The sequence below is a fragment of the Hyaena hyaena genome, unplaced genomic scaffold (genome assembly GCF_003009895.1).
Source record: "Hyaena hyaena isolate Hyena2069 unplaced genomic scaffold, ASM300989v1 scaffold_870, whole genome shotgun sequence".
Taxonomy (NCBI): domain Eukaryota; kingdom Metazoa; phylum Chordata; class Mammalia; order Carnivora; family Hyaenidae; genus Hyaena; species Hyaena hyaena.
In genome coordinates, this window is record NW_024081505.1 from 543,932 (window position 1) to 570,476 (window position 26,545).

The following is a 26,545-nucleotide window of genomic DNA, read 5'->3' on the forward strand; positions in this document are numbered from 1 at the left end:
TCCTTTTCAAATGTTTATACAATTATCAAGTTTTGCTCACAGATTTCTGCCCCTCAGTTCTCCATGGACTCCCTCCTCTGGCTCACACATTCATTTTTCATGTGACTTCTTAGGAATCATCTGTATTCCAACCCAGGGTGTGATTCTAAAACTAGAAAAGGAAGGAATAAGTGAGCAGTTCTGTAAAAATGTGTGCCCAAAGGAGGGACTGAACAACTGAGAGACTTTGGAATGTCCTGAAATTGCCTTAAACATAAATATTGTGATTAGTAACTTTTTTGTTTATGGCAAGCTTTGATCTTCCCAGAAAGATGGGACAAATGCAAACTATTATTAGCAAGGAAATGCAAAACCACTTGATATACCATGATTGATATTCAGGAGCTCAATATGAGATGAACAAGCAAAAACAGTGTTTGCATCTTAAGGCAAAGACACAGAAGCTAGGCTGACTTAAAGGATCTGGCTGAGGATTCAGGGGCATGATAAGGGTAACAGATTTACGAAACCTGACTAGGAGCAGAAGAATGAGAAATAGGATTGGGGGAGATATTTCTTCTTTCCCTTCCCAGCACACTGCACCTTCAATTGCCAAGCTCCCTGGCATAGGAGGGCCCTCTGGAGTGAGCATCACGAAATGAGCCTGGAAAGGGCTGGTACTCATCTGTTTGGCTCTGCAGGAAATCCGTGTCTGTGGATGTGCCCCTCCAAATCTGTGATGATTTGGGATTAATTTGGTGATATCCTGGTCCCTGGCCATGTCTGCAAGACGTAGAAGTACCAGTAAGATTTGGACCAATAAGGTTGAGCATTGTGGAACCAGCTAGTAACAGGTCTCCATTCATAGTGATAGGAAATGCAGGTTCAGTTAGATTCTGCATATTCTACTCAGTCATCTGAGAAAGGGAAAGTGTTGCAGTTCTCCATCTTACCCAGAACTCTACATTTTCTCCTCTTTCTTGTCTTGTCTCCGGCTTTGAATTCCTTGGATCCTCTGTTCCTTCACCCACCTCCAGTGAGTCCTTGATTTTGTAGATCGTACTGGGCAGTCAGCATTTATATAGTAGTTCTGTTGTGAGGGCCACGAGCCCTTTGGTGAGTTATTTAATGTCTCCAAAGTTTGTTTAGTTTCCTCCTGTGTGAAATAGGAGTAATGGCAGTACCTATCTCCTAGTGCTTTGGAGAGAATTGTAACAAGATAGAGTATCTATGGTACCTCACATGCTTCTTTGCACAGACTGCTCAATTAATATCCGTTTATTAGTAAACAATTTTGGCTGTCTCTTATTGCAAACAGAATACATCTCTTATTGCAAACAGAATACATCTTCCTAGGGAAGATGAAGACAAATCTTCAGAGTCCTGGAAGGGAATACAATCAATTAAAGCATATCCCTAAAACACATTTTACTGAAAGAAAAAGTATTCTCACTTAAGCTAGCTGAGATGGTACCTAACCATGGTTGACAATGTTGGCTTTTCTCAGTTACTGATTTCTTTTTTTTTCTCTCTCTAGCATTTATTTATTTATTTATTTATTTATTTATTTATTTATTTTTACAAATAGTTTATTGTCAAGTTGCTTTCCATATAACACCCAGTGCTCATCCCCACAAGTGCCCCTCTCCGTGCCCATCCCCCCTCCCCCCTACATCCATCTCAGTTACTGATTTCAAAGAGATCAAAATCTTACCCATTAGCATCCAATGGTCTGTTTTACCCACCAGTGCAGGCACACTTGATGCCCCTTGGAGTAAAATACGAGTTTCTTTGCTTCTTTTTCTGCATCTAAGCCAGGGATTTCATTAAATGATGGTATGAGGTTTGGTGCTCAGGCTTTTGCTTGTATGCCAGGCAGCAGCTCCAGGGGGCTCTATGAATCTTCCAGGCTGGTCTGATCGCACTCCAGGTTTTGTGTCTTTCAACATCATGGATTTCTCCTAGTAAGGTAGTCAGAACTTCTGTTGCTGCCTTCTCTTATCAAGGGAAAGAGCATATGAATGAACTTGATACCATCAGTAGGGAACTAAAGCCCAATTTTTAGGACTTTCATGATTAATTAGCAGAGGATTTCACTCCCTTCATCATCTTATTCCCACTCTGTTGCACAGACAGTGGTAAGGACTTAGCATAAGGTCTCTGGGTTCCTCTGGGTAGTGGTGACTAGCTGTCCATTCAGGACAGTAAGGCATTGGGACCATAAGAGGTTAACAAATGCATGCATGAATCAAAGCTTTTTCAACTTGTTTCCCCTTATTAACTAAAGGAATGCTGTTGTGACAGCCAGTTGAAACTCAGATGACCAGAAGACAGAAATTAGTATATATTCTTTTCGGTCTCGATTCAAAGACTTTTTTTTTTCTTTTTAAGTTTATCCTACTTTTGAGCCACCACCAACTAAGAAAAGTGAAATCATAAAGGTACTTTTCTTTTTGGCAACAGTTTGTCACAAATCAAATTTACCTATTTTTTTTAACATTTTTAAAAATGTTTTATTTATTTCTGAGGGGGGGGGCGGGGGAGAGACAGGGAGACACAGAATCTGAAACAGGCTCCAGGCTCTGAGCTGGCTGTCAGCACAGAGCCCAAAGTGGGGCTCGAACCCATGAACCATGAGATCATGTCCTGAGCTGAAGTCAGATGCTTAACCAACTGAGCCACCCAGGTGCCCCAAAATTTACCTGTTTTCTCCAGGTAGTCTCACGAGGGATCAAGGGCTCCTTTCCTCAGTGGGTCTGAGGATTTGGATGTCATCATATTACACAATGATGGATAGTGGAAATAATCTAATTTCTCATTCCATTAAAAAAAAGAAAACAAGAAAGAATAAGATGTCCCTATAGAATATCTTCTGAGAGTTGATCTGGAAAGCAAATGGCTGTCCCCAAAGAGGCAGGCAGTCTTGGAATGCAGAGGGAACTCCCCAAGAGGCCACCTACAGAAGGATGGAGCTATAGCAGAGAGACACCTAATCACAAGGTTTGGCTTCAGGTTTGCTGTTGGAATTCCTCTTCCTAAAATAAAAAATCAAAACCCATATCCATTATCACTCACTTCACCTGTTCATTACAAACTATGTTTTGCAGAAATGTTGGAACAATTCCAACCATCTGCAAAGGAGCTAAGGTTGTTAACGGGGTAGCAGACAGATCTCCCATCTGATTCCAGTCCTCTCTCCTAACAAGTTGACCATGAACACTGCTATAGTTGTGTCATACACTTTGAGTTTCATTGAGCCTGTGCTAACAAGGCAGGTCTGAATCCCAGGTGTCAGCTGGGGCCACCACAGCAGCAGATAGGTTGTCATTTATTTTTACGCTGTGTGTTCATATTAGCTCAGAGGATAACCTATTTATACAAATACACAAATGACCATTGTAAACCATGAGTATATTTGGACAAGAGAAAAGTTCAACTCACCTCTTCTATAGATTATACAGTTTCAGGCCTTCAGCATTGTTTTTCTTTTCAATTGTGTTCTCAAAGATAACTCAAAGCAAAGGGATCCTTCTTATTAGGTATAAGTATCACGCACATTCTAGAGACCCCAGGAGGTAAAAGACAATGGTAAGCAGAAATTTTTAAGTGTCTTAAAGGCGTTCTCTCATCCAGCTGATTTATATTACAAGCACTCACTCCAAATGAGTCTAGAGTTTGAGGTAAGATATATACATAAGACATTTCAACTTCTGACCAAACTGCTACTCCTATTGCCCCTTATTTAGTTTGTCTGAGTAAAAGTTAGATGGGTAAGAATATGCATTTTACCACAGGGGAAGGAATCAAGGCCAGGAAGAAACCAATATAAAGAATGATGCTGATAATTTATGAAGACCTACAAGGGAAATTTCTGATCTGATGGTTGTGTCCACATTTTACAAAGGAAACTAAACAAGAAGGGGACAAGGAAGGGGAAGACAAGGAATAAGAAAGAGGGGGAAAAAAACAAAGAAATAATTAGTCTCTGTCTGGAGAAGCTTTATCCTGTGGAAATGCACTTTGAAGACCATCATCAGATGTTGGATGGTTTGTCTTGTCCTTTCTTAGGTTTGTAGGTCTCCGGTCACCCATTTGGGAGACAATGAAATGGGGTGATGATACATCACCCCTTTATTTGGGTGCATATGGAGAGAGTATCTATCATGTTAGTCACTATCCTTTATTTCAAGCAAAGTGAAACCTATTCTTAAGTAATCTTCCCCTCCTGTTGGAAGCTCCCAAGTGACAGCACCTCTCATTTCTTTCTTGATATGTGCACATTTTACTACCCAATTATTTAGACCTGGTAACTCTTAACACAAAAGATTTGATGCGGCTCATACCTTGACCAAGCACAAAATCCTCAGGGAAATGCGAACTTGTTCGTACCCTTAACAGCTGTGTTTCAGTGGAACAATGCATTATTGACCCAACATCTGACTCTGTGTAAGGATTCCTCCTTTGGTACCTTTCAGTTACAGAAAGGTTTTCAACTTCCTATTGCATGCATCCTTTATGGAAAAATAATTGTATATCCTCTGCATATAATTTTTCAGTCATGCTGCATGTGCTCAAACTGCAGCAAAGGTGAATATTGTGAAAATTTTACCCTAAGATCATAATGTTAAATTAATCAGGGGTATTGAAAAACAACAACAAAAAGCATCCTTCTTTACCTATCTTTACCTTCTTCATCTCCATCTCACATTATTTTAAAGAAAGAAAACTTCATTGCATATTCTAGCAAAGTGTTTGGGTAGGTGAAGGTTTAACAGAGCCAGAGAGGATGGGCAAGGAGTGAGAAAGTGAATTGATGGATGGATGGTTAAATGAATATAAATGAACTGACACCTTTACAGGAAAATAACATTTCTTTTCTTTTTTTATTCTATAGATCAGTGGGTTTTGTATCTGTAATTCTTTCATATCAGCAAAGAGGAAATAAACTCTCATGTAAATCATTTTCCCCCCATCTGGAGCATATTAAAACCATGCCTTTTTTTTTTCTTTAAGCAGACTCCTTTCTCCCTATTTGCTTATCAGTTCATCCACCATTACATTTTAAATGAAATTGCAAGACCCTTGTCCCTCCCCCAAATTTCAGCCTGATGTAGGAAAGTGGGAAGCAGACTTTTCTTGCTTTAGAATAGTGACCTAGATTCAATTACAGATAGACCCAGAAGAGGGAAGTGACACCTCACAATTTTCTTAGAGGTCTTGAAAAAATTAGAAATCCCAAAACAATACTTAATGGAAAAGAATCTGTTTATTTCCCCATGCTTCCGACTTACTTTTGCTCCCCTTTAACTGCATTGCTTTGGTACATTTAATTGTTCCCGGTGCAATATCGCGATACGTTTCCCACGGGATATTTAGAATCCTAAGAACGGGCATTTCAAGAAAATTTGTGAATTTGGTTTCTGAGAGTGAGGGTCTACATACAGAGTGTGTGTAGTACTGCAAACCGAACCCAAACAGGATGAAAAATAACCACAAAAAAGGCATATTTTTTCTCGTGTCCTTAAAAAAGGCGAACAAATTACATTACAAAAGCACACCTATTATAATTGCATTGCAGACAAAGCACCGAACGAAAAAAATAAACCCGGCATATGTATTATTCTGTGTTCGCAATTACTGTGGGAAAATGTGGTCAAAAGAAATAGAAAGAGAGGAGGATCCTCTGATTCTGCTTATTGACTTTTATCACTAAATTAAGCATATAAATGACCTGAACGGGTGGCTTGGTATATTAAATTAAAAAAAGAAGAACAATGATTGTTTCTTCCTTTTCCCTCCCTCTCAGATCTCAGCCTGAAAGGAGTCTCCGAGAGATAAGAAAGATGGGATTCGGTCCATGCTGCTCTGGTTGGTCCCGCTGATCCCAGAGCAGGGAGGCAATTGCCTTCCACGCAGGATTTGATTTTGGGGTTCACAATAAGCGGTCTCAAGCGGAGGCACATTCCCCGCCACCTCCACCGCCCCCCAAACAAAGAAGCCAAAATTAGCTGTCCCAAGACCACTGCTTTTGGGAACCTTCGAGGTGCGTGAGGGTGAGGCAGGCTGATGTGGGCAGGCGTGGACTCCTCAACCCTCTCCACGGATTTGGAGCCGCCAGGCGTAGTAAGAGGGCAGAAGTGGGCTCGCGTCTATGCGGGTATCCAAAATGAAAAAGAGCTGCAGACAGCGCAGAAGTCCGAGGATGAGGTGCAGAAAAGAGAGCAGGGGCGCCGCGTTGGTTCTCAAACACCTTCCATGGTTGGGTTTTCCCCGAGAGATTATTTCAGATCCCGGAAAACAGGGTCCCGTTGAGCAGGGGCCCCGGCATTGGGGCTGTGGGTGCGCGTCTGGCCCTGCTAAAAGGGTCCCCCGGGCCGCATGGGGGAGCGCAGCAGGCGCCCGTCCCCGAGGGAGTCGGCAAAGGATTGTTTCATTTCAAAGTGAAAATCTGCAGGCTTTGGGAAACGATATTCAAAAAAGTATATAATCTCCATATGCCGCTCAATGGAGGATCCTCATAATTTACAGCGGCAGATAAGGCTAGAGGGTGTAATAAAAAATCTGAAGCCCTCCCCTCCCCCTCGCCGCCTCCCCGGAATTGCACCTTGGGCAGCGGAGCAGAATCCGGAATGTGAACTTCTCCCGACATATGTTTCCCGCAGATAAGTAAACAATCTGGACGTGAAATGGAAATGGTAATTAATGCAGTAATGCTGTTACACCTCGAGTGTGCAAATCCCATTGACTCGCCGCGCCACGGGGGGTGCCGGGCGAACAGGGACCAGAGGCGTGCGCCTCGGCCGCCGGCTCCCTCCCTCCGCTCCCCCTCCTCCCGCGGTCCCCGGGCGGGGCGTCCGCGGGGCCCGCGGGGGCTTGGCCCGGCTACCGGAAGTCGGGAGCCGCTCTGCCTCCCGCGGGACGTCGGCGCCCTCCGCCCTCCGCCCTCCGCCGGCTAGGCCGGGTGCGCCGCCGCCGCTTCTCCCGCGGAGTCCGCAGCGCGCCTCGCTCCCACCTCCCCGCCTCCTCGTCGCCGCTCTAGCGCCGTCGGAGCCACAGTGCTCTGAGGTGCCACCAAGCCCCGAGCCACGCAGGAGAGGCTGAGCTCTCGAAGGGGGGGGGGGGGTGAAGGGGACTGCAGGCGACGCCGCAGCCTGGAGACCGAAGGGGGCCCCGCGCTCTAGAGCGGTGGGTCTTCCCCGCTGGCGGCCGTCGAGTCTGGTCTCGAGTCTCCTTCTCCCGGCGGAACGCGGTCCGGCCGGCGGGCAGAGTTTTCCTCAAGTCCCTTCCAGCCCTGCCCCAAAGGCACGAATCGCGTTTTATTGCTTCTCTTCCCGACCCGAGAGTGAAAAAACTTTGGAAATGGCCCCTGGCCGCCAGAGTAGCGCAACTCCTTCGTTGTGTAGCGAAGAGGAAAGGCGGACTCCTTTCTGTCTCCGTCCGGCCCGAGGACGCGTTCCCTTCCCCAACTCGGTCCGGCCGTTTGGGGGTCGGAGAGAATGCCAGGAGCAGGGATTCGAGCGAAGAGGAGGTGAATCTTAGGGAGACCACGAACTTCTCGGGCCCGTGGCCCTTCCGGTGTCTCAGGAGCACAACTCCCACACGCAGTCCCAGGGACTGGCGGGGGGCTGGGGGTGACGACTAAACCGGGCGCGGGCCGGGGGCTGGGCATGGAGGGGATGTGGGGGCCCCCTCTTCTCCGCCTTCAGTCCCCTTCCCAGCGCCCGGGCACACACGACCAAGTCGAGAGCCCCCGGCGCGCACAGAGCAAGGGTTTGGCCGGGGCAACCGCAAATCTCCGGGTTCGTGTCTCCGTCCCAGAATGTCTAGCGGCCCCCACGCACACCTAACTTTAGTATTTTCTTAATTACTCTGCAGCTGCCCAGCGCCAGCGCTTCTGGGCCCATCCTCGTAGCGTCAAGAGGCTAAGCAGCCCAAATAGTGCCTCCAACGCTGGGTCTGGGAGCGTCTCGAGGCCAGGGCAGGGCCAGAAGCTAGGAGGAAGCGCCCCTCGGCCGTGGCAGAAAGGCCCTGGCATGTCCTGTACCCAAACCTAACGTGCCCCTTCTCCTGCCTGTCTTCCTCCCTCACACTCATTCACAGGCACAATCCACTCAGCAAATAAAGAGATGAGCGTTCTTAACACGAATCTTGTGACTTATGTGATATTCAAATTCAAATGACCTGAAATTCATTGTCCGCTTGAACAATGGTGACAAGACCTGAGCTGGGGAGGAGCCGAAGCAGAGTCCTGGCGTCGGGCTCGCCAAGTTTTCCGGGCGCTGGCGGTCTCCGTTCTCCCCAGAGAGGCTGCCCACGCGGAGACTCTTCTCTAGGCGGTGCGATGTCCTGAGAGTCCCCTGGGCCCTACCCTGACTGAAACACCACCCCGCTTAGGTGACTGGAGGTTAGACTCCGGGAGGTTATCTAGATCCCGTTTTAAAATGCAAATGTTAAGAAGGTTTCAGATGTCCGCCACTCACACTTCAGTGTGATTTACTTTAAGTAGCTGGTCTACCACTATAAAGTTAGCGTGTCTAAGGGAACTGATATTTCAATGGGAAAACTCAGAAACGAGAAGGGAATTAAAGGTTTCTGGAGACAGACTCAAAGCTGGGGAAAGCGTCTGCAAGGCTGCAGAGGCTCTGCATGAGAGGCCGGGAGTGGAAGGGGCCGACGATCCCGCGTCTCCCAGAAGACGTAGCCGGTGTGCCCCAGAGCCAAGGGGCTGCCACGGTTTTAAAGAAGAAGAAGAAGAAAAAAAAAAAAAAAACAACAACAACAACTAAGGAACACTCAAACAAGTCTGCCCCTGCCGGGCCAGCGCCACCGGTTGCCATCTGGAGCCGGAGTTGGTCAGGACTCCTCTGGGGTCCTAGAAAACGCCTAGTAGAGGAGAGGTGGGGGCGAGCGCGGCATGTATTGAAGTAAATTCTTTTTGTCCCCTGAAAGCAATCGCACCCGCAGGCGGGAGTCCACCCCCACCGCCTCCCCCCACCCCCCGTCCCCACCGCGGCACCCTTGCTCCAGCGAAGCCAAGGCTGCCCCGCAGAGCGCGGAGGGGTCCGCGGAGTCGCCTCCTGTAGGGTCCCGGTCACCCCATTCGCCGCGGGAGTTCGCGTTCTCCCGACGAACCGAGAGTCTGTCGAGGGCGACTCCTGACTGCTCTTTGCCGCGCGTAGCGCGCTCGCGCTCGGAGAAGCGGCTCTCCTCGACTCCGGGCGGGCGGGGCGCTCCTCTCCCTACAGGTTTGCTTTAATGATTTTCTTGAAAGAAAGAGACAGTTGTGAGCAAACAGGTTTGACAGGGACTGCTACCCCCCTCCCCCCCAACACACACCCCCAGGGGATTTCTTTTTGTCTGCGCCTGACTTCAAAGTCAGTAATCGGCCCTTGTCAGCGGCGTGACGAGGAGGATTTCAGCTGTTTGTTAGGGCGAGTCGCGGCCGCGCACCTCGGCGGAGGCTCTGCTGCCCAGGGGGGCGCGGGGGACTAGGCGGAGGCAGGCCCTGCGGGGCCGAGGCTGGGGCCAGGCCTCAGGAGGGCAGAGAGCTGGACAGAGCCCGGCTCGCAAGGAAGGAGAGGAGGTGCAACAGTCAGAAACGGCTACAGCTAGGTCTACGGCTTTAGGTCCCGGGACCTGCGCTGGGCCCCGTGCTCTCTGCAGGTTGGAAAGGAGTCTCAGGCACCCAGCCGCAGGCACACGGGCGCTTCCCTGCTACAGTGCACGCACCCCAGTTTCCTGGAGCTGCTTTCGGAGTCCCCAGTAACAGACGCAGTCTGGAGCCCTGGTTTCGGTTTTCCAGCTTCCACAGCCCGCCCGCCGCTGCCCGAGGCCTCCCCTCCTTCGGACCCACCTGGTGCCCCTTCTCAACCAAACTCCACCTAGGAGTCTCTTGGGCACCCTGGTGGGGCCACGCGCACCGGAATCCACCGCCGACCAGGGCACTTTGTGCAACTCGGGCGCTGGTGCGCCGGGCTCTGCGGGGAGACACCCACACCCTTGTAAGCTTCATCTTAGGAGATGTTAAGGGACACTGAGCTATGGGGGAGATCAGAGCGGCTGACAGGACTGTCAGTTGGGGTTATATCAGACAGCGAAACCGCGGTGCCTCCGCCTTAGGCCTCCTGGGCTTCCTAGGGGGCGGAAGGAGGGGCCTTCCCTAAGCGCCTAGAGCCCCCAGACCCGACGGCCACCAGAGGCAAGTCACTTCCTAATTGTTTCGATTTGTAAGAGGGTTTTGTGATGCTAAGTAAGCGTGGCGCAGCCCGCCCGGCCTCCCCCAAGAGTCCCCAGCCCGCTTTTGTTTACCTTCGTCTGATCGCTCATTTATTTATCTATCTATTATTTATAGGCGTCCCCTCCTATTCAGCGCCCGTGTATGTTAATTGTGTTATACCATTTAATTCTAACATCGGTCTCAAAAGAGCTCTTAATGAGAAAAGCATATACAACACGGATCACTTTGCTATTCAGCTCAGCCAGATGGACAACTGCTAACTTTTTTTTTTAATAATGAAAATCCCCCTTTGACAAAGGGGCTCGGATGAATAGGCTCCAAATAACACCTCAAACACTTCTAATTGTTTTGAGGACAATATGCTAATCGGCGGTTTTCGGCTTTGGTGTCTGTTGACAATGTTTCCCTTGCACTTGCAGCCACTGACTCCTTTGGAAAAAACAGGCAAGCGCAAAAATCCCTCAACAGCAGCAGAAAGCAGACAGATCACTAGTGTGCCCCCCACCTCCATCCCGCACCACATCAAAGCCAGTAGGAAAAGCACCCGACCTACAGAAAAGCACGCATCAGCACCGCTTTGGAGGTGAGACTGGGGGAAGATGGGCGTGAGGGAGCATCCTCCGATTTTGAGAACAAGTTCCAAAGAGTTGGGCTGGAAGGCATCAGAAAGTCCCTTCTCTCCACGAAAAGCAGAGCAATTTTCCAGATAATATTCCCCCAGTGGGGAAAGGAAAAGGCTCTCTTGCTTTTTTGGTTAAACACTAAGGGCTAAGAGTTATTTAATTTCTATGCTTTTGTGTCTATACTCCATGCCTGAGCTGTATCGCCCTCCTTTTCTCTTTGCTCCTGCAGGGTCTTAGTAAAAAAGTCTGGAGCCGAGACCTCAGATGCGTTTTTCTAGGTTTCTCATTAAACTTGTCCTTTTAAACTTAGGAATCAGTATCGAGCCCCAAGTCCCAAGAGCCAGCAGCAGTGTTCTCAAGCATCTTTTAAACATACCAATTCCACCGGTCTTCCCCGTGCATTGGACTTAAAAACACCCACCAAGGGACTCGGTGCCTGGTGCGCAACTGGTTCCCAGTAGACTCTGTGCTTTTCTCCACTCTTTTGGAGTTTAGTTTAAAAGAAAAGAAAACGCACCCAGCTCTCAGAGGTCTGGGTCGGCCTTTGTCTTAGTTCATTCGCTCCTGAAGTGGTCTGACCACTTTGTGAAGAACGCCTGGAAGGAGTGACGTCCGAGGGACGGATACCTTTGTCCAGCCTCTAAAGGCAAAAAGTGAGTCCAGAGGGCGCGATTGGGACAAATCCCAGACGCTGGGCCCCTGTGCACCTGGCCCACAGGCCACCAGGCTTGGCCCACTCAAGGTCAGCCACCACTGCTAGAGTCTTTCTGTGCACTCTAAGCCTCCCGACCCGACACCTCTGCCCCTGGGGCAGGGTCTCCTGACTTCAGATTTTATGCACATCAAAGGTTACTTTTTGCAATGACAGATTGTCTTTATTCAAAACGTCTTTGTTCAACAAATGAACAGAGTAAGGAGGTGAAATCCTTCTAGGTACATTTCCAAGACATCGTCAAAACATTTATGACCACTTAGGATGTTTTTATTCATTTAATTTTTGTTCACTTTCTACTTCCTGACTTCAGAACCCGACATTCTGTCTAAAAGTAAACTTAGGTCTCTAGGAGCACTGCTTTATACAAAGAAAATAATCATGTGGGTCCCTTTGTTTTACCTTTAAAGAAGCAAACACTATCATAGCATGATTTTAAATAGAAATATTTCCCTTTCTGTAGTTTTAAACTTTTAAGCCTTTCCCCTCACACATAAAGAGCAAATGGCACCTAGTTGTGTCTGATGGCAAAACACAGAGACACAGCTAACTCTTCAGGGTGCAAAAGAAAAAATATATATATATGCATATTCTAGATATAGTACCAGGATCTGGGAGTTCTGGAGTCCAAAGCCCATCAGAGGAGAGAGAAGGGAACATAAATAAAGCAAAACTGCCTACTTTTTTTTTTTTTTTTTTTTTTTGTCCAAAGGGGGTACAGTCAGAGATTTGTTTTGGGACGGTCGGGGTAGGGGCAGCTGTGTAGCTGTCATATGTTCGCAAGTTTCTGGCACCTGTCTGCGCCTTAGGTCCGGGAGAACGCCCCTACCATCCCCTTGGAAGAGAGGCAGAGTCTGGGGTAGGGTAGCGGGCAGCAGCACGGCTGACCCAGAGGCGTCTGAGGCCCGGGCTAGGCGCAGAGGACAGGGTGCAGATCCCGCTTCCAGGCCACCCTCCGGGTTTGGCGGGCTAGGCTGGGGGTTACATGGCCGTGGCATGGGCTGACGAATAAGGGTCTATGCCAGTCTTGGTCATGCCCGGGAAGAGGATGTAGGCGACGGGGGGCTGCAGGGTGGAGGCAGACCAGGCGGTACAGTTACAGGGCACCACGTAGCCCGGGTTGGTGGGGGACGGGTGCGTGTGCGTGTGTTGGCTGGGGCAGCTGAGGCTGCCGAAGGCGCCGTTCTGGTAGCCCAGGGTGGATGCGTAGGGCAGTGCGCCGGTGGCCAAGGTGTGGGGCACTTCACCCATCTTCTGGATGGCGCTTGAGCTAAACTGCGCGGGGTCCAGCAGGGAGTAAGGCGCCGAGGCTGGCGGCAAGAAGGCCCGGGCTTTCTCGGGCGCACTCAGGAGGCCGTCGGAGGCCCCCACGGGCAGGCCCGCCGCCTTGAGCGGGTCCGTGTCGCCCAGGTAGGGCAAGGGGAAGACATACCTGTCCTTCTTAAGCAGGTTCTTGGGCTTGCGCCGCGGCCGATACTTGTAGTCAGGATGTTCCTTCATGTGCTGGGCGCGTAGCCTCTTGGCCTCATCGATGTACGGCCGCTTCTCTGCCTCGGACAGAAGCTTCCATTCAGCGCCTAGGCGTTTGCTGATCTCCGAGTTGTGCATCTTGGGGTTTTCCTGGGCCATCTTGCGCCGCTGGCCTCGGGACCATACCATGAAGGCGTTCATGGGTCGCTTGATGTGGTCTGAAGGTTTTGACATGGTCCCGGAGGCTAGGCGGGTGGGGGTGGGGAGTGTAGGGGCTGTGCAGGCGAGCCTGGGCGCGGTTGTCTGTCTGCGGTTTGTCCGTCCTGAGCCGGTTTTCTGCGCTCCCCTCGCCTCCGCACCGCTGAGGGGAAGCCAGAAAGAAGCGCTAACACCGCAAAGTTCAGCTGATCATGCCAGTCCCGGCACCCAGGCAGGCCCCGGGGGGCGAAGGAGTTCAGGATGGGCGGGGGAGGAGAGGGCAGCCAGCCGGGGGGCTGCCGGCACCGGAGGCTGGGGCCCAAGTACCGGAGTCTCAGGGATTAAGTGGCCAGGTAATTTGCTGGCGAGGGCAGGAAGCTCCTCCTTCTCCCCCTCTCCACCTTCGCCTTCTCTGGTTCTCTTCTGTCCTGTGTCTACCGCTGTGGTTCCCTCCCCCCTCCCGTGGCTTTCCCGGAGCTACCTCGCCTAGCACAGCACCTGGCTGAGAATGCGGGGAGGCTGGTGAACGGGAGCCAAAAGCGGCGAAGTTCAAAGGCGAGGTGGGCCCGGACAGCACGCACTCTGACATAAGCGCGGGGCGGTGACTCCCCAACCTGGGCACCAATCAGCAGCAGAGGAGGCGAGGGGGCGCACCTGCCAACGCGCCCGCGAGGAAAGCAGGAGCGCGGCTAGTGGGGGCGGGGAGAGGTGTGGGGGAAAGACAGAGAGAGGGAGAGAACGGAGCGGCCAGCTCAGGACTGGGGACTCGGATTCCACATATTTTCTGGCACTGGCAACAAATAAAACTCTTCGCGCTGGTTTCCATTCCCGGCCGGTCGTGCAAAGGAGAATTAGGGCTTCAAATACAAAGACCTAGGGAGGAGGGCAGCAAAGGGAGTGAGCGGAGAGCGCGTGTTGATAAATAGGACAGCCTTGCCAGGAAATGCAAGGGCAGCACTTTCCCCTGTTGTCAAAGATCCCCGGAAAAGAAAAAGAATATATCAAACTCAGGTTAAAAAGCGAAATAAACTTTTCTAACCATATCCTTGGGGTCCTTGGCTGCGTTCTCACGGGGTGTCCCTCCGCCTTCGCTTCCACCCCTGCCCCAGCCCGCAGTGCCTGGGCGAAGCGCTGGGTCCTGGTCCGGCACAGCGGTGCGTTCTAACCCTTTGCTGGAAGGCCTCCTGTCTGGCAGTGCAGTTTTCAAATCCTGGTGGGTGAGTCTTGAAGAGCCCGGAGATCCTCTCTTCACTTTTATGGAGAGGCCGGGAATAGGATTTCCATCATTATTCCTATTCACGATATTATTATTTCGTGTTTTCAGAACCTACAATCTCCCCTCCACATCTGTCCAAACCGGAAGGACAGCCTGGAGGCTGGGCCTGTTCCCGGCGGGGCGTGGGGGCTTTGCCCTTGCCCCTTCTGCAGAGGCCCTAAAATGGAGTCTCAGGCTGTATTCGCCCCCAGGGTCGATTTGTCCCTGGGCACCTCTTTCACCCAGGGAGAATTCGAGACTCGTTTCTTGCGTCAGATGAGCATTCTTCGGGTAAAGAGGACGAAATAACCCGCAGAGCCAACCTGCGTGCCTGTTTCCTTTGAATAATTGCCTGCCCAATGTGAAATGCCCTTGGGGGAAATATTTATTAAATGGAAACCATTGTCCCAGGCCCAGCAGGACCTGCGTGTGTTCCAGGCTTATTGGCTTTTGCACCAGCCTCTCTCGGGAGGAACGACCAGAAACGCGCACAGCTCCGGAGGCTTGGAGGGTTTGGGGGTTGGGGAGGTAAGCAGAAAATGAGGAGGTAGAGACAGAGGGGCTTTCTTTAGCATGTAGTGCATCAAATTTCAGGCGAAGGCTTTTTATGTCTCCTTCCTATAATTAGATCCGTGGTATTTCTCATCCTGAACGCACTCTTCAGAGAAGTGGGCGCTATGCCCCTTTTGCAGATTAGGAAACTGAGGTTGAGAAGGGCTGAGTGATGACTTCCAGTGGGGAATGATGATGCTGCGTGTATGGGATTTGAAAGCCTCTAATTTGTTTTCCACCCCACATCGGGCCAGGTCTAAAGTTTAGATGGAAGTGCAAGCCAAAGGTGAACCCCTCCACTAGACGATGGGAGCCATCGAAATTTGCCATGCAGATAAACCTCACTGGAGGACTGATCTTTCCGCGCGGGTTTGTTCCACTTAAGCCTGGTCTGAGACCTGGCTTCCCTGACAATAGACCTCGCGCCACTTGCGCACCTCTGCCACCTCCGCCTGGACTTGTGAGCAGGTGCACAGTCTTTACATTCCTCTCAGCACAGCCCCAGGTTTCCATCCTGCCTTCCAACCCTGTTTTCTCTGCAAGAAGTTTCACTTAGCTTGACGTACCAGGAAGTGGAGGCGCTTTTCAGCTCAGTCCGCAGAGTGATTCCAAGGGTCTCAGGCAACCCCTACCCAGGTCAGACTAGCCTGTGGACTAAGCGCTGCACTCAGAGCCTGCCAGGGATGGGAGGTCTAAGAGCCAGGCAGTTCCAGTTCCACTGGGCGATCTCAACAGTTTGATGAAAGAATGACAGAAGTGCTCGTATCTGCAGAGAGTTATGGCGTCTGGTGGAGACCTACCAACTCACTCTGGAGCCCTCGGGGTACACCAAACTCACACCCAGAGTTAACGGACTAATGCAAACCAGCCTCTAGGAAACTGCTCGTGGAAGGGATCCAGGAGCAAGGTCGTAGACTCTCTTCTCAGCCTTCAGGCCAACTCATTCTGGTTGCCCCGAGGCAACTCGGGGCAGGCGCGCCCTTCCTCAGTTCCTCAAATTTCCTCCTCCACCTCTGATCTGCGCTACTCTCTAAACATCTCATACTCCATCCTAGCTGGTATTCCAAAAACTCCTGACCGGATTAGTACAAAGGGCAAGCAATGGTGGGGTGGCAGTTTGTGGGCAGGGCGCCACAGGACTTCCCAGGGTTCGGGGCCCCAAGCTGCCTGGGTCAGGCTGCACTGACCCTGGAGGGAGCCCTGCGCATCTTGGCTTTGAGACTTGAACTCCGCGCTGCTGAGAGGGAACCCAGGGTTGAAGGCCGTGCCTTCCCCGCCTGGCATCCGAGCGTCTCCAAGGCGAACCGCAGAGTCGCTTACAACCCTTACACAGTGCTGCTTGGCTACGGGTTTATTCAAGACTCGGTAGTTCTGGGCCCTGCGCGGGAGTTCCCCGTCATCCTGGAGCCTTTCATGGTGCTGTCCCCAGCCCATGCCTCTACCTTCTGCACCATCCCTCAAGGTTCGGCTTTCCCGCCAGACCTAGACCACGGGCAGACGTCCTGGAGAGGTGGCCCGTGGGGAGAGCCAGCAGCTTTGGTCACCGCTGGAACAGGTCTTAGGACAAAGGTCTCCTAAATGCGCGCACTGCTTTACCCGCAGCCTGAAGCTCGAGCCTCCGGCCGCCAGGCCACTCCCCAAAGCTGAAGACCTCCCTGGGATGCGGCCTTGCAGCTGCGGCGTTTGCCTTAGAGAATCCGCGCACGTACGCAAAGGTACGTACGCGTACCTTTACGCAGCGCAGGTACTCAAAACCTGCCGCGTGCGGGCCTACGCCAGGTATCTGGACAGCAGAGCAGCCGGGGTGCTGCCGGCGAACCTTCCCAGTTCGTGTAGAAGTGAAGGAGAGGCCTCGGAGGTCACGACCCTATCCATTTTTAGTCCGGCTCCCTCTCCCCCGGCCGCCGCAGGGTCCGAGGCGTGCCTTCCTCTTTATAGGAACTATTTCCGCTCTCCTTTCAACCAACTCCTTTCCGGACTTCGAGTCTCTTTCAGGTCTTCATCTCGTCTGGGGAAACGTCTTTGATCGCCTTGCTGGGCTAAGACTTCTGTGCTCTCAGTCTCACACCCGCTGTAGCTCCTGCCCTCCTCCCCAGCCTCGCGTGGAGCCCTGTCGCAGCCCGTGCAGTTCACCAGCCTGCGAACTCCTCGAAGGCAAAGGTACTCATCTTTCAATGGCCAGTGTCTGCACAACTTGGAGCGCAAAGAAGACGCTCTATGGTTTCTTTCTGCTCTGACTTAAACTTTTACAACAGGCCTTTCCACGCCTGCAGCTGCGGGGAAGATCCCAGGTGCAGCCTGGTGGAGCCAAACGCGGAAATCCTGGGCTCTCAGGCCCGCACCCACCTGTCTGGCCTCAGCGCTCTGCCGCCCTCCAGCCCCCACCTCCTCCTCTCTGGTGGGTATGACCTCTCAGAAGGTCTCTGCTCTGAGGCCTCCGGGACTGAACGACGGCCGAGTGCGGAGAAGAGTGCGTGCACATGGTGACTTGGAGAGCGCGGTTGTGGGGTGGAGGCCAAGAGGAAGCGTGCCACGCGGCTCGCGCGGGGCCTGTTTTCAAAGAGGCCAGGAGAGTCACCCTGCGTCCGGATCCGCGGAGGTGCTGGGCACTCTCAGGACGCCAGCCCTGGAGGCTTACCGCGGCCCCCTGGGATTCCAGAGCGTAACTGAGCAAAGTTCTAGGTGCCATTCTCGGGGACCCTCCGCGCCGCGCCGGCTCGCTGCGCGGAGTGTGAGCGCGACGACACTCAGGTGTTTACGGGAGCTTTAATCCAGCTCACCCGTGAGCGTTGACAACCAACAGTGAAGATAATAAATTGATCTTGGGAGACAAGGCACCTTGGTTAAATCATAAACTTCAAATTTTTAGTACCAAAAATAGTGTAATATTTGGCATCCCTGCTTTTTACCTTTTTCCTGTTTTCAGAGACCTATCTCGTATCTCTACAGTGCCCAAAAGGACCCCGGGCTCCGGTCCTATTAAGACATTATCTGGTAATTGCTCTAGGAGCTTTCCTCCAGAAACCAGCCCAACCCACTCGTCTTGAATTTTCTTAAAACTCCAAGTGTCCCTCGAAACCAAAATGGCCCAGGAAGGCGCGGCTTCCACCGCGAAACAATGAGAAAGCGGACTTAAGCGGGTTCCAGATGCCTGGAGCGCCTGCGACATCCCGTTTGCAGCATCCAGCTGGTAGAGAGTGTGCTTGACTGGGCTGAAGGACCCTTCTGTCTCAACACCATGAGCACACCCAGGTAAGGAGACTTTTTGATACTTCAAACCGCCTTACCTCAGCTGGGGGTCTCTGGGCGGAGCAGAGATCACGTGACTCGCCGATTTGGCGCAAATTATTAGACTGCCTAACATCTACACCGATATCCCAGAAAATGGAAGGGTGAGAGCAGGGAGAGCGCTTTGAAATATTATTCATTCAGTAAGTAAAAGACTATTTATTGACCACCTACTATGTGCTAGGCACTGTGCTGGGATACAGCAGTGAGTAAGACCTGCACCGGTCCTCCTCCCATAGAGCTTAAACCCAGAGAAGGACGGACAAAAAACAAGAAACAAATTCTTGGGCTGATTCCAGGTTCCACCATCAAGTAGTTGCATCACTTCAGGCAAGGCTCTTAACCTGTGTCCTGGTTTCCTCATCCTGTAGTGGGCATAATAGTTTTTTTGTTTTTTGTTTTTTAAATGGGAAATAAATGAGTTAATACAATAGAAGCCCTTCAAACAGTGCTTGGCATGTAGAAACTGCTCAACAACTGGTCCGATAATATGATTTTATTAAATAAGTTACTTTCTGATAGTGTTAAGTGAGTAAAAGTGAATCAAGGTGATGAGATGGGCTGAGGGGAGGAGGTTTCATTTACACTGGGTGGTCAGGAGCCTGAACACAAGAAAGACCCCGCCTGATAAAGGGGTGATAAAGTAGAAGCAGGAAATACCACCAACCGGAGAATTGACTGAGGGTACCTGAAGGATGTAAGGAGCCAGGGTGGCTGAAACCTGGCCATGACCCTGGGAAAGTATAAGGAAAGGCTGGATAAGGTTGGCAGTGCCTATTATTCAGGGCCTTCTAGGCTCCATAAGGAGTTTAGGTTTTATTCTGAGTGTATTAGGAACTCATTGGAATGAGACACACTAAAATAATTTAATAACCCCAGAACCACACACACAAAATACTGGTTCTGAGATGCTCTATTTTGGGGGGAATCTCCCCTTAAACTATGGGCCAGAAACTTTATAAATGGACAAACTTTTATTGACCGTGGGGTCAGCTCTTGACCATTGCCTAAAAGAATAGGGCTACTTCTGCTGAATATTTTGGACTCCTCTTAGGTCTCCTCTCCCCTTGGGAAGCTGAGGGGGAAAAGCAAGGGATAGTCATAGGTCTTCAAGATTCCAAAACCGTGTCTGTCCATTGATATTCATTAGATACTGACAATCTGATGAGTCCCTGACTTACTCTCCTCCTTCCCTGTGGAGAATGCCAAGTTTCGGAGCTGGCCCTTTCTGAAGACACTGAGGCTACATATAGATATCTGGAATATCTCAGCTTAGGAAGTAGAGGATTTGTATGTGAGCAAGTGATGTTTCTTAGAATTAAAAAAAGAAATCCCAATGGTTATAAGAACAAAGTACATTTTGTTCTAAAATAAAAGTAAAAAAATGTCAACATTGTATGCTTCTACCTTGGGTTTTATTGCATTCAGGTGCTCCACATGCTTTGGGGCTCCCCCACCTCCATTCTTCTGATGTAAGAATCCTTGGTCAGCTTTTATCATAAATAATACTCTTTAAGGCTCTGTTTGCCTAATGCAATCGGCCAAGTTATTGGAGCATACATTCTCTTGCCAATTTTATCACAAATTATGTGCTGCAGAGAATAAGACCAAACTCTGGCAACACGCCCCAATCGAGGATAAGAATAACATTTCCTCTTTTCCTCTTTTTGTACCTACCTCTGCTCACAACCTAAATAGCAGGAAGTAGTGGGGCACTCAGCAGTAGCAAAAGGTGCTGCATTAAGCATGTTTATTTTCATGGCTTTGTTTCTTTAAAGCATCATCTTTACATGTTCTGAAGACCAACAATCCTTAGTATTTTATTGATTCTGAAGTCACGGAAATATTTGTTGAGTAAGTTCATGGTTAAGTTGATGGAATTCAAGATCTAGGTCTTCCAGTTACTGTGAGGCTTGGAGAAATTACTTGACTTCTCTTGCGCTCTATTCTCTCAGCTGCAAAATGGGGATAATAATACCACCATGTCTGGCTGTCAAACCTGGTATTGCTTATCTATTGGTGTAACAATTACTCCCAAAACCTAGTGGCTTAAAACAACAAACTTGTATTATCTCCTATGTTTTCTGAGGGTCAAGAGTCCAGGAGCAGCTTAGCTGGATGATTCTGACTCAGAGTCTCTTAAGGGAGTACAATGTGGATATTGCTGGGGTTGCAGCCATGTGAAGGCTTGGGGGAATTGGACGATCTGCTTCCAGGCTCACTCATGGGGCTGTTGACAGAAACCCTCAGTTTCTTACCACATGAGCCTCTTCCTAAGGACTGTTCATGACATGGCGTCTTGATTTCCCCTGTGCAAATGATCTGACAGGCACCAAGACAGAAGCCTGGTACAGTGTGGAAAGAGACTACACAAGGATGCAAATACCAGGAAGTAGGATCTCTGGGGGCTGTCCTAGGGTATCACCGCAGCAGGCTCCAACTGGATTACAGAATGGGAAGAGCTTTACAGGCAGCAAAATACTATAAACTTAAGTTACGCACGCGGATTGTATCTTCCAGACATGATCGCAGCTAACTCTTGGCAAAATTGTCAGAGGTCACCATTTTGTCTTGAATTCTATCACTTCTGTCTACCAGTACACATTTGGCCTTGCTGGGGTTGGCTCTTGCTCTTTTTCCAGTTTCTTTAGCACCATTTTGCTTGTCACTATTTTCATCCCCAAACTGTGTCTTGTTAACTGCTGTCTGCTTCTGGGAGCTAACATGCTCATTAATAATCAAGGTGCCAATAAGGGCCTCAAAAACTGAATTTCAGGGGAGGGCTGCTTGAGACGCAGGTCAGTGTGGCTGTCATGGATGATGATAGGCAATGTTACCAGTAGTGTCGAGGGAGCCTCTGAGCACCTCTGAAATGATACTCCTTCACTCTCTGTTGGCTCTTTAGTTAGGATTGGTCCTGATCAATAAAATGTGAAAAACCTCAGTAAGTAAAAAATGAATTAGCCCTCAGTTGATGAGGAACCAGTACATTGACTTAGGATATGCTGATCAATTTTTCTTTTTGTTATTTAAATTTTATTTTACTGAAATAATAACATCACTTAATTTTAGAAGTCAGAAAAGGGGCTTCTGGGTGGCTCTGTGGATTGAGCATCTGACTCTTGATTTGGGCTCAGGTCATGAGTACAGGGTCCTGGGATGGAGCTGCACATCAGGCTCTGTATTGTGGAGCCTGCTTAAGATTCTCTCTTTCCCTCCCTCTGCCCCTCTCCCACTAAGTGCTCATTGGCATGAATACTCTCTCAGTAAACAAATAATTAGAAAGTACTAAAAACTGATAAGTCTCTTGCCTCAGGAAACTCCTGCTCTTCACAATCCCCAAAGAGCCTCCTTCCAAAGATAGGAATTTTCCATTCTTTGAGAACCTCTGAGCATTTCCATGTTTCTAAAAAATGTGCAGACTGTTATTTACTGTGCTGATGGGTGAGGAGTTGGTTCTCTGACCCCATCCCCATGTCGTCTGCTTTTCCTCCACCTTCTCAGTGAAGCTCTGTTACAGTCTCTTTGGTTCAATTAACAGTATTTACATTATTACTGTGCACATATTCACAGCTGAGCATTGTAGTATATTTTGACTGCTTCCATGTACTTGCCACAAATTGTCCTAGTCTCTCACTACTTGGTTTGTTGTGTAGCTGTTACTGATTCCCCCTAACCATCTCCCAGATGCCCACACAAGTTCACTCTAAGTCACCCATGTAAGGAAGTCTGTCATTTCTAGTCTCCTTCTTGGAGACCTCCTTTCTGGAAGTCCTTTCCTTCTGGGTCGACTTTCCTAGCTTCTGTCTCTCACATCTTCCTTGTTCTTATTTACTTCAAAGTTTAGTTGGAATGTACCTTCCAGTGTTTTTATCCAGTTGAAGAGATGGCATGATAGTGACATTGTTCAACATGAGTCTGTTTAAGTCCTACTGCTCCAGTCTGGAACGAGTGCTTCTCTGCCTGGTGCCTGAGGTCTCCCCTCACTTCCTGTTTTGGAGCTCCAGTTTTCATGTCCTTTCTTCCCCTCTAGACTTTATCCTTCATGTTTTGGGGTTGCAGGAATGTCCTGTCTTCACTTTCACCCCTCCCCTTGGCACAGAGCCTGACATGGGGCTCTATGTCCCGAACCATGAGATCATGAACTGAGCCAAAATCAAGCGTCTAATCCTTAACCGACTCAGCCACCCTGGCGAGCCATGATGCAAAAACTCTTTATCTGCATTATTTTATTTAATACTCAGTAAGGCTAGGTGGAGAAATCTGTTATTATCCTCATTTTAAAGATGAGGAAACTGAGACCTAAAAATGTCAGACAGGATTTTCCCATAGTCACAGAGCCAGTAAGTGGTGGATCCAAGATTTGAACTCAGGTATTGTCTGACTCAAGAGCCCTCCTTTAGCTATCCTAATCCTCTTGGCACAAGTATGGTATGAGGCAGAAGGTTGACTGTGTGGATCCTTGAGGGCTATATCTTAATAGAAGTCTACTTGAACAGGGGCCTTGACCGTCTTCCTTCAGGAAAGGATGGGAAGGATTGCATAGACTGAGGGGAGGGAAGGAGGTAGGTCAGGTGGGGAGGTTTGTGCACTGGGTCAGGCATAGGGATGGAATGCAGGACTCCATATGAACTGGGGAAAGGTGAAGGGTTAGATGGACCAGGTCATGGTATCACTGGATGTCAGACGTGGCTGAATGAGGGGCTGGCAATCTATCGGATGGGCAATGAAAATGGTAGGCTTCGGAGGTGAGGAGTGAGAGGTTAAAAATGGAACTTCATGAAGTTCAGTGTGAGAATGTTATGTAGATAGATGGACATGGGAAGACATTGGAAGTTACTCTGTACTTATTTACTGTCTTTATTTATTCTGGGTAAGCATTTGCAATGTCTCTGCTAATGCAATAATCATGTCAATAAATTCCCCTAAATTCGTGCTTGTATCAGAAAGCAGTATGTCTAGTCTGCTGATGAGGACTTAATTTGGTTTGTTATTATAGTTTTAACCAAATATATCTTGCAGCAGTTCTTTGCTAAAAATATTTTTAGATTTGTACTTACTATGCTGTGGAGTGGATTGATTCCCTTATCAGCCTAGGTTCAAGAGCTAAATTCAGTAGGATAATTTTAGCAATGATTAGTCTTCAAATAAATCAGGACAGTCCATTTATAATCCTAGGATTATAATTTAAAAGGTAATCTCAATCCTTGTATTCCATAGTACTTATCACACACTGAGATTCTTTGTTTATTAATCTCCACAATAGACACAAGATTATGAGAGAAAGAAGCCACCTTGGAATGGTACAGCAAATGTCACTTATGTACATATTCATCATGGGGACAGGATTGGTACATAGGTCTGTCTGATCCTAGCCTACCATACTGCCTTGCTGAAATACTTGTTTAAATATGTTGAAACATAGGGTATACTTATTAGATGTATAAAAATGGATTTCAGCTAAGTAACGAGGTCAGATATCTTGAAGTTCTTCTGTGGCCCTGATTGGTGGTACCAACCTTGTTCTCAATTGTAGACTATCCTACTGTTTATTTTCTGATTTGCAACATAAAATCTGTGACAAAAAATGCTCACTGGCTAGCCAACAGTCATTTCCCCTAATCTTCCTTGTTAATCAGACCTTAATTTTTTTTTTAACCCAGTGCTAAGGGGTTGCTTGATTAAATGATAATAGACTCTCCATCTGCTTGCCAGGGATGGGTTTAAAGGCGGGCATGTGACCCAGCCTGGCCAGTGAGTGGAAGTCTGCTCTGGGTGGGATTCTGGGAAAAGCTTTCCTTGCTTTTCAAAAGAGTTGCACAGGAGGAAATGGTGTCCAATTTTTCTCTTTTGGGATGACGTTGTTGGCATGTCACCACTTCACAGGTGGGAATAGGGCAGCCTCCTTGGGACTATGTAGGGATGGGGGAAGAGAGAAGGTCAATAAGATGAGGGTGGGAGTTGGAAAAGGGAAGGAATCTGGTTCCTTGAGGACTTTGTGGATTTGCTAAATAACCAACTTTGGAACACAACTTTGAAACTTGTTGATATGTGAGAGATTTTGTTTTCATTATTGTTTAAGTCCTTTCTGGTTAGATTTTCTATTGGTGTAGTCAGAGCTTCCTATGTGATGGCAGTTTCCCTTGCTTACCATTTCAGGTTTTGTCTAGAATTGGACCTAGCTGACTTTCCATAACCATGGCTAAGCTTTTACATGCAGAAGCTGAAGTTCTTTTAGTATGCATATCTGAACCTTCTTTTTATCGATTTTCTATTCAACTATATTTTCACATACTCTAATGTAGTAAAATTGTGATTATTTTTACTGACAAGTTTCTTTGAGTTGGCATCCACTGGCTGTATAAATAACCCCACAGTTTTGCAATCTAGGAGGACTAGGAATGAGCTGGGCTGAGTTTCTCCTTGTAATGTCTTGGAACAGTAAGTACTGCTCTCCTTCAACAGTTGCTGGGAAACACAGAATCAGCCTCATTGGGACTCGGAGTCTGGAGTCACACACACATTGTGGCTTCTCAGGTCCTATCCTGAGTCCTATGGTTCTGCTGATCTTGTCAGCCCTGTTATACCTGCATAGCTGAGAAGTTCCTTTATTTGTCTATGGTTGAGAACATACTTTTCTTTTTTTTAATTAACAAATTTTAATGTTTATTTGTTTTGAGAGAGAGAGAGAGAGAGTGATTGATTGATTGAAATTGAGATTATAAGTGGGGGAGGGACAGAGAGAGAGGGAGACACAGAATCCAAAGCAGGCTCCAGGCTCTGACTGTCAGCACAGAACCGGACGTGGGGCTCTAACTCACAAACTGTGAGATCCTGACCTAAGCCAAAGTCAGATGCTTAACTAACAGAGCCACCCAGGTGCCCCAAGAACATACTTTCTTAAGGGGTGCTGCACTAAAGATCTATCTCATCTGTGAAGTCTCTCTTAGCATCTTTCCATGTCCAAACTTGGTTGTTTCTTTCCATTTTTCCCAGTGTTCTCCTGACTCATAGGGAACTATTCAATTGGCTCTTTTGAGTCCATCTTTGAATAGGGGAGAGCCTTCCCTCCCGGCCATCTGCCACATGAAGGGGTTGAAACTGTTAGATGGCTGGTTTTGTTTTGTTTGAGAGAGATGGACAGCAAGCAGGGGAGGGGGAAAGGGAGATGGGGAGAGAGAGAGAGAGAGAGGGAATGAATGAATCTTTTAAAAAAATATTTTAATGGTTTTTTAAAACATTATTTCTGAGACAGAGAGAGAGACCACGTGAGCAGGGGAGGGTCAGAGAGAGAGGGAGAAACAGAATCCAAAGGAAGCTCCAGGCTCCAAGCTCCGCGTTAGCTGTCAGCACAGCACCGGACACGGGGCTCAAACCCATGAACTGTGAGATCATGACCTGAGCTGAAGTCAGATGCTTAACTGACTGAGCCACCCAGGCGACCCAAGAGGATGAATGAATCTTAAGTAGACTCCACACCTAGCACGAAGCCTGACATAGGGCTTAGTCTCATGACTGTGAGATCATGGCATGAGCTGAAATCAAGAGTTCGACGCTTAACCAATTAAGCTATCCAGGCACCCCTTAGATGGTTGGTTTCATGTAGATGGCGAGCCTGTTGAGGCATGGAAGACCTGGGAGTGCCCTCAGGCTAGTGACACTGAGCAGGATTCAGCTTACTGTCAGTTCCCTGGTCACTGAGGTACAAAAACCCCATCAATCCCCTCTCCAGATAGGACTAAATTTCCCCTCCCTTCCCATGTGTCTCAGTTGTCCCATGCTTGCTCTTCCTCTTCTTTCTCCTGTGGGGTCTAACTTTGTTTCCAGTAGTAGAAAAACCTCCTTGGGAAAATAAGCACCCCAGCCCTCTGTCTTTTGCTTTGAGGTACTTGGTCTTTGTAGTTGCTTCCCCAGTGAGTGGTGCTCACAGCTATGGGAGTGGCTGGGGGAAAGGAAAGACCTTGAGAACACCACTGAGAGAGGAAGAGTGAGGGAAGTATGCTGAAACACAAGGCAGTTACTAAAGGAAATAACCTTGCCACTTTTATATGACTCTCTTTGTCTTTAAAGTAAATTTCAGATGTCTATTTGAGCTTCAGTTTTCTAAACTGTAAAACAGAGATAATACTACCTTCCCCACAGGTTGATGTGAGAATCAAAAATGGAATCTAGGCAACAGAATCAGCTTGGAACCAAATAGAAGCAGAACAAAGTGTTATCATTTCTCCATT

General features: G+C 48.7%; 1 protein-coding gene across 1 annotated transcript; it reads right to left on the reverse strand.

Moving 5' to 3' along the window:
• Window positions 1-11,763: 11,763 nt before the first annotated feature.
• SOX14 (SRY-box transcription factor 14) lies at window positions 11,764-13,660 on the reverse strand. The gene has a single exon (XM_039220220.1). It carries the CDS (start codon window positions 13,253-13,255, stop codon window positions 12,533-12,535), a length of 723 nt encoding a protein of 240 aa, XP_039076151.1. The 5' UTR covers window positions 13,256-13,660; the 3' UTR covers window positions 11,764-12,532.
• Window positions 13,661-26,545: the final 12,885 nt, after the last annotated feature.

What these genes read in the sequence shown, in the direction of transcription:
- SOX14 (XM_039220220.1), bottom strand. Translation starts at nt 13,255, where the DNA reads ATGTCAAAACCTTCAGACCACATCAAGCGACCCATGAACGCCTTCATG.